The sequence below is a fragment of the Rattus rattus genome, chromosome 11 (genome assembly GCF_011064425.1).
Source record: "Rattus rattus isolate New Zealand chromosome 11, Rrattus_CSIRO_v1, whole genome shotgun sequence".
NCBI lineage: Eukaryota > Metazoa > Chordata > Mammalia > Rodentia > Muridae > Rattus > Rattus rattus.
The window spans coordinates 29,096,407-29,114,439 of NC_046164.1; the positions used below are offsets into that span (position 1 = coordinate 29,096,407).

At 41.7% G+C, this 18,033-nt stretch overlaps 1 protein-coding gene across 1 annotated transcript in view; it reads left to right on the top strand.

Moving 5' to 3' along the window:
* Atp10d (ATPase phospholipid transporting 10D (putative)) overlaps nt 1-18,033 on the top strand; it is a 62,183-nt gene extending 44,150 nt beyond the window's left edge. Inside the window, exons 16-22 of the mRNA XM_032916654.1 lie at nt 54-130; nt 887-1,012; nt 3,179-3,379; nt 10,413-10,493; nt 11,797-11,901; nt 15,068-15,255; nt 16,330-18,033. Coding sequence (XP_032772545.1) covers nt 54-130; nt 887-1,012; nt 3,179-3,379; nt 10,413-10,493; nt 11,797-11,901; nt 15,068-15,255; nt 16,330-16,648 — 1,097 coding nt within the window. The 3' untranslated portion in view covers nt 16,649-18,033. The remainder of the gene's footprint in view (nt 1-53; nt 131-886; nt 1,013-3,178; nt 3,380-10,412; nt 10,494-11,796; nt 11,902-15,067; nt 15,256-16,329) is intronic.

Consider the following 18,033-nt stretch of genomic DNA (forward strand, 5'->3'; position numbering starts at 1 on the left):
TGTTTGAATTTTAGTCCTCTCATGTGTCTCATGTTTTCTTCTACCTCTTGAAGGTGATGGTGCCAATGATGTTAGCATGATACAAGTGGCCGACATTGGGATCGGTGTTTCAGGTCAAGAAGGCATGCAGGTGAGTACACACCCAAGTACCATGACCATAATCTATCTACAGAAGAAAACCTTCTTCATGATATAATTGTAGTGGGGCAGTGAAGCTATGGTGTAGGGACTGAAGAAGGCAGGACCTTCTCCCAGTTCACCATTGGTCACTTGTGACTATTAGGTTTCTGGCTAGTCTCTGCTGTATTCATGAGTTCTCTCTCCTTTTTTAAAAGATTTATTTGTTTATGTCATGTACATACCAGAAGAGAGCATCGGGTCCCCATTACAGATGATTGTGAGCCACCATGTGGTTGCTTGGATTTAAATTCAGGACCTCTGGAAGAGCAGTCAGTGCTCTTAACTGCTGAGCCATCTCTCCAGCCCCGAGTTCTCTTTTTACAAAGCTCATATACACTGCAAGATCTCACTCTGTAAGCATGTGACGGCTTTGCTTAAATTCTCACTGAAAAATATCTACTCCTATTTGAATACACGACATGAAAAATGTAGAGGACTGGGGTGGGGGAAGGGAAAGGAGACATGAGAGAGTAAGGATGAGGAAGATGTGTCTGTCTGTCTGTCTGTCTCTGCGTGTGCATGTGTATATGTATGCATGTGTATATGTATGTATGTGTGTGTGTGTACATATGTGTTGTCTCTCTGGATCTGCTTGTAAGGTAAGTGAACTGATTTGGGGTTTTCTGCTGCTCAGGCTACACCTGCTAGACTGTGTGCGTTCTAGCATGTTCCTTTGCCCAGTCCTCCCTTCCTGTCTCCTCTGCAGGCTGTGATGGCCAGTGACTTTGCCATTTCCCAGTTCAGACATCTCAGCAAGCTGCTTCTCGTGCACGGGCACTGGTGTTACACACGGCTCTCCAACATGATTCTCTATTTTTTCTACAAGAATGTGGTATGTACCTGCTGAGAATTTGCCACCCGCCTCTCCAGTCCAACCTTCTACTGCTGGCTGCCTCAGGGATGAAGAGGAGTACCACGGTGCTAACTTGCTGTGTTCATTAGTGTCTGGAGGACAGCGGGAAGCTGTTCTAAATGTCTTTCCAGAGATAATCTGGGACTGTGTATGTTTGAACTATTGACAGCAAATTGCTGGGCCTGTCCATCTGCCGGCACGCTCTGCTCCCTCTGCGTTTACATCCCATTAAGTCCTGACGGGTTCATTTAGACTCCAATTTTTGACCTTCTATAAAGAGATAGTGACAGGCAGGATTACAAAGTGATGTTGTCAGGAGAAAATGAAATCATATTTGGGGAGGCAAATAAATAAATAAATGAGTAAATAAATAAATAAGTAAACCTTCTGCTCCAAAAAAATGGCTCCTGTAATATATCAAAGAGAGTGAGAGAGGAAAATCTAATTGCAAGGATTGTCTACCCAGCCCATAAAAATCTATTAATACTTGGTAGATATTTTGTGATCATGGTATAATTATTCCTTGGAATAATCAGAAGTTGTTTGGAAATCCTGGTGTCTAATCTTTAGTGTTCCATTTAAATTATACTTACCTATGTTCCTTCCTTCCTCCCTCTCTTCCTTCCTTCTTTTTCTTTAATTATTTTTTTTCAGGCAGTGTCCAGCCCTAGGTTGTCTGGAATTCACTACATAGTCCAGGAGCACCTCAAACTTGTAGTAATCCTCCTGCTTCAGCATCCTAGTGCTAGGATTACGGACATATAGCAACATACTGGACTTCAGTTTTCTTTCTTACACATTCATGTTGATTCATTTGCTTATTCAAGGTGGACTATAATTACATTATGGTCTTTAGACTACATTTTCTCTTGATCCTTAAAAGTAGGATTTTTGCTGTGCTGGCCTTATCTAAGATATGATGCTGGGCCATTTGAAGAGTTGTTCTTATGACCTCTTTTGATGTGGAACACTGAGAAAACGTCGGTGCTTCCCCAGCCTACACTATCCTGATGCATGCCACCACATGAAAACCATTACTGTTAGTATTTTTTTTTTCAGGATGCAGTTATAGGTCATGAAGGCAATTGCAAAAGATAACCACCCTTCCCTAAGTGTAATATTGATGGAAACAGAAAATGTAAAACAGTAATATAAAAGGATTCTTCTTTTAATAAAAAATGAAAGATACAATGCTGGGGGAAAGACCAACCTCCAGGGCAGCCATTTCCCCCGTGCTTCTTCCAAAGAGACTGTCCAATATTAGCACTGAATGTTGCCCATTCTGTTGGCTCCATTCCTCGTAACTACTAAGAAATAACTGGGCAGGAGTAGGAAAACAATGCGTGTGTGGTGTGTCTTCTCCAAGCCAGGTGTCTTCACCTTTGTCTTCTTCATCTAGAGTGAACATATCTGCAACTCTGCCACTTACATGGCACATAAATGTCCGGGTAGCTTTGTGCAAATGTCCTATTCACTTTGCCCCTCAGTGGCTTAGATAATTCAGCATGCAATGACGGAGTACCAAAGTAATAACGATGGGAATCTCCTGCAGTCTAGGAGCCAGAAGTCTGAAATCTGGGACTGGGTGTGGTTGGGCTTTGGTAATAGGCCTTTCTGGCTACATCTTCTCAGGGTTGAGGAAAGCCACCAGTGGTCCATTTTATAGAAACGGTAATCCCATTCCCACGGCGGTACCATGATGCCCTAATAAGTTTAGCATTGACCTCTGCTCCTATCACCATTGCAATGGAGGCTAAGGTTTGCATGCATATATTTTGATGAATCAGAAATGCATGTATATGTTTTAATCAATCAGAAATAGTTTAGTTCATCACCTGTCAAATGGGAGCAACAGTAATTCCCAAGTTGTTACGAAAACTAAAAGAATTAGTTGTAAATCATTTAGAATTGTGCCAGCAGCACCACGTAGTACTGGTGTGTGCATGTGTATAATTTAATGAGATATCGGTTAGAAACAAAACAAAATTAAAGAACTACATGAGAAGTTGTAGTCTTCCATCTATGTCTGTGGGCAAAGCCACGGAAGACTAAAGGTCCGGGACTCAGCAGTGCAGCACGTAGGACACCCATTCAGAGTGTGTACTGATGTCTTTAAGATCTGGACGTGTTTTTTTGTCTCCCCAGGCCTATGTGAATCTCCTTTTCTGGTACCAGTTCTTTTGTGGGTTTTCAGGAACATCTATGACTGACTATTGGGTTCTGATCTTCTTCAACCTCCTCTTCACTTCTGTCCCCCCCATCATTTATGGAGTTTTGGAGAAAGATGTTTCAGCAGAGACCCTTCTGCAGCTGCCTGAACTTTACCAGAGCGGCCAGCGATCCGAGGTAAGTGTTGATTAATTCTTGCTGTATAGCAGCAGGGGATGAGGTAAAGGGTTTATTGCTAGCACTACCATAGAGGAAAAGTCACTCACACAGACACATACACACCAGGTGACATGGGAGAATGGCTATGCCACTACATTTGGATGGATGGATGGATGGATGGATGGATGGATGGATGGATGGATGGATGGATGGATGGCGCTGAGTCCCCAAAGCCAAACCATCACATTTATTTCTTTTCTCTGGCCTTTTTATAGACAAAAGTTCTTTAGAAAATTACCTCAGAGAATAAATGTTACATAAAATGGGAGTAACGAAAGGAAGTTGATATTAAATTCAAAGCAATGTTTCATTCTATATGCTCATTATAAGTTCAAAGCAACAGTTTTCACATGGCCTGTCTTATCATAGTGTACGTCTGTGGCTTCATCCTTGGACCTGAATGCTTTTCCTTAAACACAAATTTGTTCCAAGCCTATTTCTCCTTTGAGTGTAGTTATGAAAGCTCATTGTATTTCTTATTATGCAGCCTTTGCTTACTATTATGAGGAGTGGGCACATTCTATTCTTGATCCTAACTTTATTACATCTTTCTAGCAGAACAACCAAAGCCATTTCTTAAAACCTTCTTCCTAAGATCAAATCAGGAATTCTCTAAACTCTTTAGTTCATCTAAATAGCATTACTTCATGAAAGTTCATCTTTATGCTGATCTGCAGGAAATCTGTCAATAGGGCGGGCTAATGCCCAGGGATTATTATATTAATTTATATAATATATTAATCAGCTGCAAGAAACAATCCTGAGGTGAAGTCTCTTTGGGACTTTACCTCATAGAGCTCAGCATCATAGACCATGCAAAAATGGTGGGTCACCTCCAGGAAGGCCACCTGCTAGCCTTAGTCTAGCCTAGATGACTCCTGACAGGCTCCCATCGCCACTCTACTGATCTCTAGGTCCTAGCCACTCAGCATTGGCTCCTCTCCTGCTTCCCTGCATTTGCTGCTCCCTTATCTCTCCCCTGAAGGATTATGGATAGTAGGTAGGATAGCCTATCACCTAAGGTGGTCATGTAAATACTCTGTTTCTGATTCATCCTTCTCAAGATTAATATGGCCAACATGGTTGTAACAGGAAATGTACACAACAGAAGACATTGTTCTAAGTGCTTAGTGTAATTTAATCCCCCAAGTATCCCTCAAGAGAGGCGCTGCCTCTACTTTGTAGGTGGCGTAATACAAGCATAAGGTGTTGGCTTTAGTAACTTGCTTTGGGTGCTGAGCTAGTGAGTGTTACAGTTGGATCTGATCTCCAGGCCCAAGCAGTGTGCCTTTGTGCTGTGCTGCACAAAGAGCTCTGATGGTCCGTTTAGTCCTTTGGTTTCCCACTGTGGTGTTGAAGCCAGAATGTAAAGTGTTTTGTGAGCATTGTGAGGATCCCAACAGAGGTGAGCAAGGAGCCTTAGGTACCTATGTGTGGGCAAAACTGAGCAACCCCAAGTGATCACATGTTCCACTACTGAGAAGGAGGATTGCCAGAGTTCTCACATTTGTAACGGACAAGGGGGAAAAAAAAGGAGCAAGGAAAGGGGGGAGGGGTAAAAAAACGAAGAGAAAAAAGAAAGAAGAAAAGAAATTCCTTGGGCTAACCTACTGAAAAAGAGAAATGCATAAACTCATAGGTTGCATACTCCAGGGAAATGGGGGCAGCATCTTTTCCTCTAAGCAATTATAAATGTTTAGCTTTGATGCTTTAGTCCAGAGCCTGTCATGAGCCTTCTCTGGTGTTTATTACCAAGGGTAGAACTGTCTCCGTGTTGCCCAGTTCTGTGGCATGTGTCATTCCCAGAGACAGAGCTGAAGCAGATGGGTGAGGTTGGGAAGTTCATCTAGGGAAGCCCTAGGCAGAGCACAGTAAGATTAGACAACGGAAATCTGTGTGCTGCTCCCCAAGGGCTGCCTTGAAGACACTGGCATAGATCAGCATGGGTTGGGAATTACAGAGTTTTCAAAGAGTTAACTTTCTGATTCTCTGGTGTGTGGCCTTGTCAAGTTCTTTACCTTGCCCACGCTCCAGTCTGTTTACTGTCTGGAAATGGTGTAGAATTAACGAAGATAACATATGCACCATTCCTTGGCACATTAAGAATTCAATATTTTTATTTCAAACGATCAGGCATAAGCATAAATTCGACGTAAGGGATTTTAAACGATGCTTTTACTTTCTCAGACTTTATTTCGACTTGAACATTATTTCTCAGAGTTAATGATTCGTGACCGCACCTGACAGACACAGCTAGGAGCTACACCTTCAGCTTCCAGGAGGAAGAGATCTGCATAAGCCTTTAGTAGCACGCTGTCCCCTTGAACCAAGCAATGAGCTTCCCTAGAGCCGTCCAGTCTGCCTTTAGTTCAAGGCCCGTGCTGGACTGTGTCACTGCACACTGTTCTGCACCCAGGCCCCTGCTAAGTCCCATGTTCCTGGGAAAGGAAGCTTTCAATGGCAAGCATTATAGGAGTGACTTAAGAACTCCTTTCTATAATCTAATTCATTCTTATTCTTAGTAGAATTGAGCCCAATTACATCCAGCCCTTGAATCCTATGATCATTTCTTTGTGCACAGCATTTTGTTAATCTGTCCTGTTTGATAAAATACAATCTAGTGGACAGAGTCCCAGCACATACATACAGGGAAAAGGCGGTTCCATTGAATTTCTTTCCCAGGGTCTGTCCTTTCTTTGAACATGGCCTCCAGAGAAGTTCTATGTGTGTGAGGGTCTTGTCCTGGCTTTCTACAGCTCCCTTCAGACTCTCTCTCCCACAAAGGATATAAATGTGGAAAGGTACAGTCAGAGGATTCCAATTTCAAAAGCAGTCACCCCTTCCCATCCACTCACCATCCACATGGTCTCCTTCCATCCACATGGTCTCCATCCACTCACCATCCACATGGTCTTCATCCACTCACCATCCACATGGTCTCCATTTACTCAACATCCACATGGTCTCCATCTACTCATCATCCACATGGTCTCCATTCACTCAGCATTCACACGGTCTTTCATCCACTCAACATCCATCTGGTCTTCCTTTGTTCTGGCTTTGCTTCATGTTTGAATTTTCCCTTAAGTCTTGTGACATTCTGTATGTAAGGCATGGTCTCTTCAGCAGTAAAGTCTTACCATTTAATTATGGTGACAGCCAAGAGCAATGGTGATAGCTTTTGTTGTTTTGGTTGTCCCTGGGGCCTGTATAACTAAGAACTCACAGAGAAGCATCCTGCGCCCAGCACTGAGATTTCCAGGTAGTTTACCATGCCTTCTGGGAGCAGCATGGTCTCTGTGCCCCCACAGGATACTTTTGTTCAAATTCCTTTAAAAAAATCTATTATATTTTTAAATTATCTTATAAACCAGTAGATTTTCCATGCCTTCCAAATTAAACAAATCAGAGTCAACACTAGAATCTACATGAGAAAGAGCATGTGACTGTCATCTTTCTGAGCATGCGTGGCCTCTCTGAGTATAATTTCTTGAAGATCTCCCATTTACCAGCAATTGTGATCTTGTCTCTCTTTACAGCTGAGCAATATTTCCCCATGGTTGTGTACTGTGTTTTCATTATCCATTTGTCAGTTGATGGACATCTAGGTTGGCTCCGTTTTCTAGGTATCTTGACTACAGCAGCAATGAACATGGACTCCTAAGTATTTCTGAAGTAGGATGTAAAGTCCTTCGGGACTAGCCAGAAGTGCTAACACTGGATCATATACTTGTTTTAATTCTGGTTTTTTGAAAAAGCTCCAGAATGATTTCCAGAGTGGCTGCACTAATCCAACCAAGAGTGGACAAGGATGCCCCTCTCCCCACATCAGTACCTCCGATTCTCGCCATTTGTATTCCTGACCCTGGCCATTCTCACAAATGTAAAATAAGATCATAAATTGGTTTTAATCTATACTTCCTGATAGCCAAAGGGTGTTGACTGTTCTTAAATTATTTACTAGCCATTTTATTTCTAGTTTTGAGAACCTCCTGCTTACGTCTATAGCTCTTTTTATATTATTTCACTTTTCTCATTATTATAACCAAATACTTGGCATAGCCTATTTTGTGAGGAAAGATTTATTTTACCTTACCGGGTTCTTTTCCTTTTCTATTTTGTTTTGTTTTGTTTGTGGCTGGTCATGTTAGGAGGGACGGGAGGAGAGAAGATTGAAGGCAGTGCAAAGAGTGATTTAAAGACTAGGCGGCTAAAACTAGAGTTAGGCTGACCTACTTCTGCCTGCCAGGCCTCACACTTACGGTCCCAAACCTCAAAACAGTACTGAGCTGGGACCAAGCTTGGAAGACATAAGATGATTGGAGGACATTTTATATTCACATTATAGCCTGAGAGACTGTGTGGAGGGGACAGAGGGGAGCATAGGAGGTGGTTAAGATGGCTGTCTAGCAATGGAACAGAATTGAAGACCCAGAAATGAACCCACACACCTATGGGCACTTGATCTTTGACAAAGGAGCCAAAACCATCCAATGGAAAAAAGATAGCATTTTCAGCAAATGGTGCTGGTTCAACTGGAGGTCAACATGTAGAAGAATGCAGATCGATCCATGCTTATCACCCTGTACAAAGCTTAAGTCCAAGTGGATAAAGGACCTCCACATCAAACCAGATACACTCAAACTAATAGAAGAAAAACTAGGGAAGCATTTGGAACACATGGGCACTGGAAAAAATTTCCTGAACAAAACACCAATGGCTTATGCTCTACGATCAAGAATGGACAAATGGGATCTCATAAAACTGCAAAGCTTCTGTAAGGCAAAGGACACTGTGGTTAGGACAAAACGGCAACCAACAGATTGGGAAAAGATCTTTACCAATCCTACAACAGATAGAGGCCTTATATCCAAAATATACAAAGAACTCAAGAAGTTAGACCGCAGGGAGACAAATAACCCTATTAAAAAATGGGGTTCAGAGCTAAACAAAGAATTCACAGCTGAGGAATACCGAATGGCCGAGAAACACCTAAAGAAATGTTCAACATCGTTAGTCATAAGGGAAATGCAAATCAAAACAACCCTGAGATTTCACCTCACACCAGTGAGAATGGCTAAGATCAAAAACTCAGGTGACAGCAGATGCTGGCGAGGATGTGGAGAAAGAGGAACACTCCTCCATTGTTGGTGGGGTTGCAGACTGCTACAACCATTCTGGAAATCAGTCTGGAGGTTCCTCAGAAAATTGGACATTGAACTGCCTGAGGATCCAGCTATACCTCTCCTGGGCATATACCCAAAAGATGCCCCAACATATAAAAAAGACACGTGCTCCACTATGTTCATCGCAGCCTTATTTATAATAGCCAGAAGCTGGAAAGAACCCAGATGCCCTTCAACAGAGGAATGGATACAGAAAATGTGGTACATCTACACAATGGAATATTACTCAGCTATCAAAAACAATGACTTTATGAAATTAAATGCAAATGGTTGGAACTGGAAAATATCATCCTGAGTGAGCTAACCCAATCACAGAAAGACATACATGGTATGTACTCATTGATAAGTGGCTATTAGCCCAAATGCTTGAATTACCCTAGATGCCTAGAACAAATGAAACTCAAGACGGATGATCAAACTGTGAATGCATATCGCTCCTGAGAGACACAGCCAGAATACAGCAAATACAGAGGCGTATGCCAGCAGGAAACCACTGAACTGAGAACAGGACCCCCGTTGAAGGAATCAGAGAAAGAACTGGAAGAGCTTGAAGGAGCTCGAGACCCCATATGTACAGCTGCCAACCAAACAGAGCTTCCAGGGACTAAGCCACTACCCAAAGACTATACATGGACTGACCCTGGACTCTGACCTCATAGGTAGCAATGAATATCCTAGTAAGAGCACCAGTGGAAGGGGGAAGCCCTGGGTCCTGCTAAGACTGAACCCCCAGTGAACTAGACTGTTGGGAGAGGGAAGCAAGGAGGGAGGGTTGGGAGGGAACACCCATAAGGAAGGGAAGGGGGAGGAGATGTTGCCCGGAAACCGGGAAAGGGAATAACACTCGAAATGTATATAAAAAAAATTCAAGTTAATAATAATAATAAAAAAAAAAGAAAAAAGAAAAAAAAGAATACAAGAGAAAAAAAAAGATGGCTGTCTAGTTGATCATAGACAGAGCTGATGGTAATTGGAGGAACAGTGTGTACAAGATCAGTGATGGGTTTGGATAAGTTTTGCAGTAATGCTTTCTGATCAATAGGCATGGAAAATTACTACAACTAGCTATCCCTGCTTCCAGTATTGCATAGATCCACAAGGGCTTAGGGATATAGTTCAGTGGTAGAGTTCATGTTTAACATGTGTGGCCTGTAGTTTAGTCAGTCCCAAGCAGAAACACAACACACACACACACACACACACACACACACACACACACACACACACGTTCATACACACACACATGTTCATACGCACACACACAAATACACACAAGCATGAGCAATACATGTTGAGCACAATAAACTACATCTTATTTTATTTTTTAATTAGAATATAATTACATTATTTTCTCCTTCCTTTTCCTCCTTCTAACTTCTCCCCATCTCCCCCTCTCACCCTGTCGTCTCTCAAAATCATGACCTCTTTTTCTTCAGTTATTATTGTTACATTTATATGTATATATAAACACACACACACACACACACACACACACACACACACACACTTTCATACATCTTACCCAGTGCAGGATGCCTAAGAGCAACAAAACAGCTGACAAGCTGAAAAGGATTGGAGGAAAAAGAAACCTTCAGCCACTGTTTATGGGGTTGTAAACTGGTCCAGCCACTCTTTAAATGGATCAGAATTCCTTTCTGGGTGTTACGTTTCCAACCATACAGGTACGACACTGAACAAATCTTCTCCTACCATGCATCGTGACATAGAGAAAGAAGGAACAGATTATTATTTTGCTCTGGCCCTTGCTAATTTTTACTTCTTTCTTATTTGTACTTCATTTCCAGGAATACTTGCCTCTCACCTTCTGGATCACCTTGTTGGATGCCTTTTATCAAAGCCTGGTCTGCTTCTTTGTGCCTTACTTTGTAAGTCATTGTTTGCTCGCTGTGTTTGCTATTAATGAACCAATGATGTTTCTATGTACTTTGCTTATGGTCTCTGGTTGACTCTCAATTGACTGACTTATAACCTCTCACAATATGCTAGCTTATGGATTTAATCAAGTACCTAGTTGAGTTCTCTTGGGCCTCTTGTTAACACTAAACTGTCTACTGATTTTTTTTTTCAGTGGCTTAAATAAAATTTAAATTTTGGCCATATAAATAAATTAGCCAAAGCCTATCATAAGAAACATAAGAGCGCCTATTAGAAGGCTAATTCTATCAGTCTTATACCCAGAATATTAAAATATCTTCAAAATTTAATAGGAACCACTTTTTACAGATGATTTGGGAAGGAAGTAACAGAAGTAGGCAAAGAGTGTGGAAAAATTCACTTTAGATGTTTACGCTGGCCCTGAGCCCAATAGACATGGTTGCAGGTATCTGTCTGCACCTTATTCCAGAAAGAAATGTGTGAAACCATGAAGTAGGGTGGCAGAACACACCATTAGAGTAAACACCAATGATGCTAACTAGGCTGTCAGTTTCTCTGCCCTGTTCAAATTAAAGCATTTGAATTAGGCTTCCTTGAATATTATGACTATCTCACTCTTTTTTTAAAAAATAGAAGTATTTATTTACTATATATAAGTACACTGTAGCTCTCTTCAGACACACCAGAAGAGGGCATGAGATCTCATTATAAATGGTTGTGAGCCACCATGTGGTTGCTGGGAATTGAACTCAGGACCTCTGGAAGAGCAGTCAGTGCTCTTAACCACTGAGCCATCTTTCTAGCCCCCAGGTATCTTACTCCCGAAGAGGAATTTATACAAAGCAACTGAGAGTGTATTCAGAAGTGGGAACGGAGAAAGCAAAGAATCATATCATCTGAGGAATGGTGTAAGGACTTCAAGATGTGTGGGTCAGGGAGGGCGGTGTCTACCCAGAAGTATAAGCCTAAGGTGGTTGTAACTGTTGTTTCAATGGTGTATTAGATAGGACGAATTTGATGTGTGTCTTTAGGAGCTATAATAAAACTATGAATGAAAGCTTCCAGAGTTACAATTCAGAATGAAGAGGAATTCCACCTAAAAGCTCACAATATACATGGATAGTCTATCTGGGAGAGTCAGCCTCTTCTGTGAAAATGGTCCTTTTCCCTAAGTGACCAGTTAGTAGAACTATTGCAGAAATACCCAAGGCACATTTGAGCCATAGATAAAATGGTGTTACACCAACAAGTGTGTGCAGTTCCTCACGCTCGCCCCCTGCTCTCTCCTTGCAGACCTACCAGGGCTCTGACATCGACATCTTTACCTTTGGCAATCCCCTGAACACAGCCGCTCTATTCATTATTCTCCTCCACCTGGTGATTGAAAGCAAGAGTTTGGTGAGTGCGTTCTTTGTGCTTGGTGGCAAGTCTTCTGTTAGCAGTGGACCTGCCGAGCCCTCAGAAGAGCAATGAGACTGGGAAAAGGGTCGTTCAGGGAAAAACTCAGGGTCACCAGGTGCCATGATGCTGAGTTCAGTCACTGGTAGGCACTTCATAGCAGTGTGAGTCAGTGGACGAGGAATCACTATCTGTGCCCAATAGGCTTTGAGGTCAAGCTGATGGCTTTGGACTACAGTCAACGACATCCTGTGCCGTGACCCCATTCTGTTGACTTTTCTAAATGAGGACTTTATGCCCGTGAGACAATATAAAATATTTTTAATTTCTTTGGGCAAAGATTTCTTACATTTTCTTATTGCACTTGGAATGAACTTGAAAACCCTAATACAGCTCATCAGAACTAATGCAGTGAGACTCTTAACCAATGCCTAGCTTCATTTCATTGTTCAAGGGATAGCACAATGGTATTCCTCTTCAAGCCTCTCAGATGCTTTGAGTTCATTATCACATCAGAACCTCAATATTTACCATATCTATTAGTGGAGATGCTTTTAGATTCTCCTTGTGTCTTAGTTAGGGTTGCAATGCTATGAAAAGACACCGTGACCAAGGCAACTCATAAAGGAAATCATTGAAATGGGGCTGGCTTACACTTTCAGAAGTTCAGTCCATTGTCATCATGGCAGGAAGCATGGCGGTCTGCAGGCAGACATGGTGCTGGAGAAGGAAGGAGCTGAGAGTTCTACATCTTGATCTAAGGCAGCAAGGATATTGAGTATAGCATATATATATCTATATATCTATATCTATATCTATCTATATATATCTATATACATCTATATCTATCTATATATATCTATATCTATATCTATATCTATATATATATATATATAATGAGACCTTGAAGCTTGCCTACACAATGACACAATTCCTCCAACAAGGCCACATCTATTCCAAAAGGCCACACCTCTTAATAGTGCCACTCTCTATGGCCAAGCATTCAAACACAGGAGTCTGTGGGGGCCGTACCTATTCAAACCTATTCAAACCACCAGACCTTGTATTTGTGGCTTTTACTAACTTCAAATATATATAAAATTTAGATCATTGGGTATCTCAGCACTCACTCTTTTTCCCTTCAACTTTTCTTGACTCATCATTAGCTCATCTTACTCTCTTGATTTTATTCAAAAGCGTAAAAATAATTTATATTGTTTGTTTAGTGATGGGATTATCTGATTCATGTTCATCTTCCTCATCTAATTACAATATCTGTTAGGTCAGGGTTCAGACCAGTCTAGTTCACCACGTAAACCAGTGTCAAAGAAGACTGAGAGTAAATGTCACAAAATCCATTTGAGTGAGGAGGTAGATACCTCACCATTTGGAGTGTGTATTTACCATCAGGGAAAATAAATGGATTTCAGACAGGAACTCACTGAATGAGGTTATGGTTTAAAATATACGATGCTATATTGTCAAATTATTTTAACAAGTTATAAAGTAGGAATGAATATATTTTTGGTATCTTTTGCTTTTCTTATGCAGAGTGATCTTATAAACCCCAAATGTGATAAAATGTTAACATGCAAATAGCAGGTTGGCTGAAGGAAATCCAAAATCTGTAACATTTGGTCTCCTTTGAACATCTGTTTAACTTTTAAACAATTGTCAGCCATACTTTTAGTTCCGCCAAAAAAACGTGCCACAGGCTTTGTGTGCTCCAGAGGAACTGACACATCATATTTACCAGTTGGGGTTCACTCATTCAAAGCAACAACAGTCTATTCTAGATAACCCAAGCAAGTAGAAATGTTCTGAAAATTATGTTGAGGAGCCAATAGATCCTAAGAGCAGTTGTTGCCAACACTATACTCTGTGTTGAGTGTTGTCTCCAAGAAAGAGAAAGAAAGCTAAAATTGCAGAAGTGTCTCTGTTAGGAGTTATATCTTGGAGAAGTGTCTCTCCTGCCAGAGGATGTCCAACTAGAGCTCATGGACTTTGCAGTGCCTTTTCTAGAAGAGTCAGCCATTTTGAGTTGATGAATCACATGTTCTTCAAACTCTTGCTCACTCTATTTTGGCCACCTCCCACTTCCTTGGCGGTTTTACCCAGTGTTCTTCACATTCACTTCCTTATGTCAACTCATTTATGGGATGCCATGTCCCTTGCAAAAGCACATAAGGTGAGAGGAAAAAAAACAAGAATAGTGCTCAAATCCAAATCCAATGGAGGGCATTTGAACAAGAGAGAGGGGGGGGGGAGGAGAGGAGGAAGAGAGGGAAGGAGGGAAAAGAAAAGAATAAAGAAAGCAAGCATAAATAAAGAATAGACCCATTGTTCTAGAGCATGACATTGTTAATCAAGGAATTAGCCAACATTTTCTGAGCTACATTTTATAAAATATGAGCAATCTTCGTGACTTCTGACAAGATACATACTTTGGGGAAGTACTTTTCTTAATGGAAAACAAAGTAAAAGTGAATTGCACCGTGTTTGAAAATTGCAGTCCTAGGGAAGAGATTTATAACGACAGTGTTTTGCTTAGGAGGAAAGCCCAACCTCCTGACACCAACAGTAGGCACACTGTTGGGTGTGACGAAGGCTGCCCTAAGTGCCATGGAAGAAGGCACAGCAGCTCTTACAAGCTTCTACCCCTCGAGTCTTAAGTCCTCATTCATTGACCCTTTCTTCATTGAAAGGGAGTAGAGAGCTGTAAGCCACTTGAATGCTAACTAAGGGAAGAGAATAAGAGTATGGGTGAGCAAATGCAGTTTCTACTGTATACATGAATGGCTGAAGATTTGAAGACTACTGAAATAAGATAACACCTTAATCACATCAGTGAGTGACCGTATAAAACAACCAACGAGGAAGTATATAAAAAAGAAGGAAATTCAAGCACCTCCTGGTACATGGACGGTACAACTAAACCAGCCAATGGGATTGCCCATTGACTTTTGATTTAATTTTGTAGAATTCAAACACTCGTATGAGCCACTCTTGATGGATGTTCTTCCCCTATGCCCTTGTGTCTCATGTGGTAAGGTCTGTAAAATCAGCCACTCAGAGCTCGGATGTACTTGTTCCTTTAACAGAGGGTTTGGCGAGGTCACAATATGCCACCATAGGCATTCCTTTCTGGGCCCTTTCTGTCTTGCAGACTTGGATCCACATGCTGGTCATTGTTGGGAGCATCTTGTCCTACTTTTTCTTTGCCTTGGCTTTTGGAGCCTTGTGTGTAACTTGCAACCCACCCTCCAACCCATACGGGATTATGCAGAAGCACATGCTGGACCCCGTGTTCTACTTAGTCTGTGTTCTCACGACCTGCGTAGCGCTTCTGCCCAGGTATGTAATTTGTTTGCTCCTCAAGACAGTAAGTACACAGAATCAGAGGCTTCAAGTAAGTATTAGGAATGAATGGCAGAGCACCATGTTCAGCAGTGAGAAAGTCAGCCTACATGCTAGCTAGAATATCAGTCTCAGTTATACCATAAGCCAGCCTAGATTAACTGAGTAAAGACATAAATGACTCTGTCATGGAAAGATCCAGTTTGATGGAAAGCTCCCAGGAATAAAGAAACTCTGCCTCATGGGACTATCTGAGGATTTATCATGTCCTATGGTTTGCTCTGCCATCCCCTGAGTTCTTGGCTTGCTCTGTTTTCCAGCTTCCACAGAATATTCAAACTGGGTAACTTGCAAACAGAAAAGTCTGAGCTCAGAGCTCGGGAGGTTGAGAAACTCCACGTCAAGGCACTGCAGGTCTGATGACTCTCATTCAAGGATGAAGCCTTTAACGCTGCGTCCGCCCATGGCAGGGGTGGAAGAGCAGATCTCTCATAGCCTTGCCACTTCATAAAGACTCCCTATATATTACTATAGTATACAATGTCTTCCGAGTGCCAAAAAGAAAGAAACTTCCTGTGGGCCACGGGTGTGGAGCTGCTAGCAGGCACCTTCTTCGCTCGGAAGACTTCCGTGCTTCAGATGTTTCTGTTGACATTTGTTACCATGGTGACAGTAGAGGAAGGGAGTCTTTATGCTTATTTGGCAGGGGTTTAGAGGCTGCTTACTATTTGCTAATGCTAAACAAATATTCGTCTGCTTCGTATTTTTAATGATTTTGAGTTTTTAAATCAGGGCTTTGCCCAGTAGCCCAGACTGGCCTGAAACTCACCGTCAAGCTTAAGCTGGCCCTGAACTCATCACTGTCCCTCTAATTTAACCTCTAATTATAGAGGCTTACCACCCCGCCCACTTTAATATTATTTTTAATTGCCATTTTATAGCCGACTTACCTTCCTCTCTCTCAGAAGCCAAGTGACATCTACTGGGTTTTTTTTTCTGTTAACTGATCTGTATTCTCCACGAGTCCCCGATGCAATGGAAGTGAATGTAATTCTATTTTTTGTGACCTAGGTTTGTATACCGAGTTCTTCAGGGATCCGTGTTTCCATCTCCAATTCTCAGAGCCAAGTACTTTGACAGACTCTCTCCGGAGGAGAGAGCAGAAGCTCTCAAGAGGTGGAGAGGGGCTGCAAAGGTCAATCACGTGGCGTCTAAGTATGCCAGCCAATCAGCTGCTAAGTCAGGAAGACCCATGCCTGGCCCTTCTGCTGCCCTTGCAATGAAGTCAGCGACAGTGTGTACCATTGAGCAGAGCACACGTGAGACTGTGCTGGACCTTGGCTATTCTAAACCTGGGGCATCAACGATGACTGAACCCTTAGCAAGTTAAAAACACGGGATACCCTGCTTCGAGTTGCAGATAATCTTTCTAGTTAGGAAGGAGGCCCCTCTCAGAAGTGAGGATTACTCGTACAAGGAGGAGGCTTTGTACAAGGGATGTCAGCATTTTGCTGGGCATGGAAGAACCAAGAACCTGTCTACAACTGTATACCCACGACACATTTGTGAACAAGGGACAGCGTTTTACCTGAGCAGAGTTTGGGAAATGGAATATTTAATTCAGGATAATATATTGGGTTTTTTTTTTTGTGAAACTTTTTGATTTTTGTAAAGGAATGTTAATTGTCTTATAAATACCAACGTTTTCAAAGAAACTTATTTGAAATATATTTATTTTATACATAAGTCTCATGCATTTGGAAAATACTTTAGGTGAGATCCAACCTAAATTCTCTTTATGAAAAAAAATACTTTTAAAAATTGTTCATCAGGAAAACTCGTTAATTTGAAGATAAATTCCCATGAGCCTTTTATTTCCCATGAGAGGAGGCTTTGGTTCCTGACTGAAGATGTTTATCATCACTCCCTGTCATTTCAGCATTGTGCTGAGTAGAGCCTTTGTAGGGAAGGGCAAAGAAGGCCAGTGTTTCAACAGTACCAGGCTGCCTTTGGCCCTGTATACTGTTATGAGTAGATGCAGAGACTACCTATGTGCAGATGTTGTCAACCAGGAAACAGACAAATGGCCACGAAACACAATCAGCTGGGCCTACAGGCTGTGGGCAACTCCTGGGTTCTGAAATTGATAGCACTCATGTTAAAATGAGACAATCATCTTCGAAAGTCTTCCAGAGACAGCTTGAGAATTCATAGTGGTAAAAGTGCTCAACAGCTTGTCTGTTGTGCCGCTACAGAATGAGATATGGGTGGAAATTGATACAGGTTATCCTCAGTGGGAATCTCTGAGGCTCTTAGAAAAATAAACATATTGAAGGGTAGAGATGTTTGTAGCAAGTCTCTGCTGTGACAAATCATGGATGGATGCTGGCCTCATTTAGTGTCTAGAAGCTAGTACCCGAGTAGAGTCAGTTTGCTACTGTGAAGTCATGCACTCTTGTTGAAGTTTTTCAAAGCTTCCGTATCCACCTGACAGCTGCCACCTCCCGTTGTCTAGAATTCTCTTCATGAACCTCTATGCTAAAGGTCAGTGTCTACATCAAAGTCTTAAAACTTTTTCTCAGGGCCTAACTGTTACCCGCTGTGTACCGTCCCAGTCACTTTCTGTACCTTCCTGGTATCATTGTCAAATGGTCTTTTCCCATAGACTGATTTCTGGAACTGTTACAAAACTATGTGTCTAAATGAAGCTGCCTTCTGCTTCCTTGAGATTTTTTTTTAAAAATAAATTATTTAATAAATGATGTTCACTGAAAA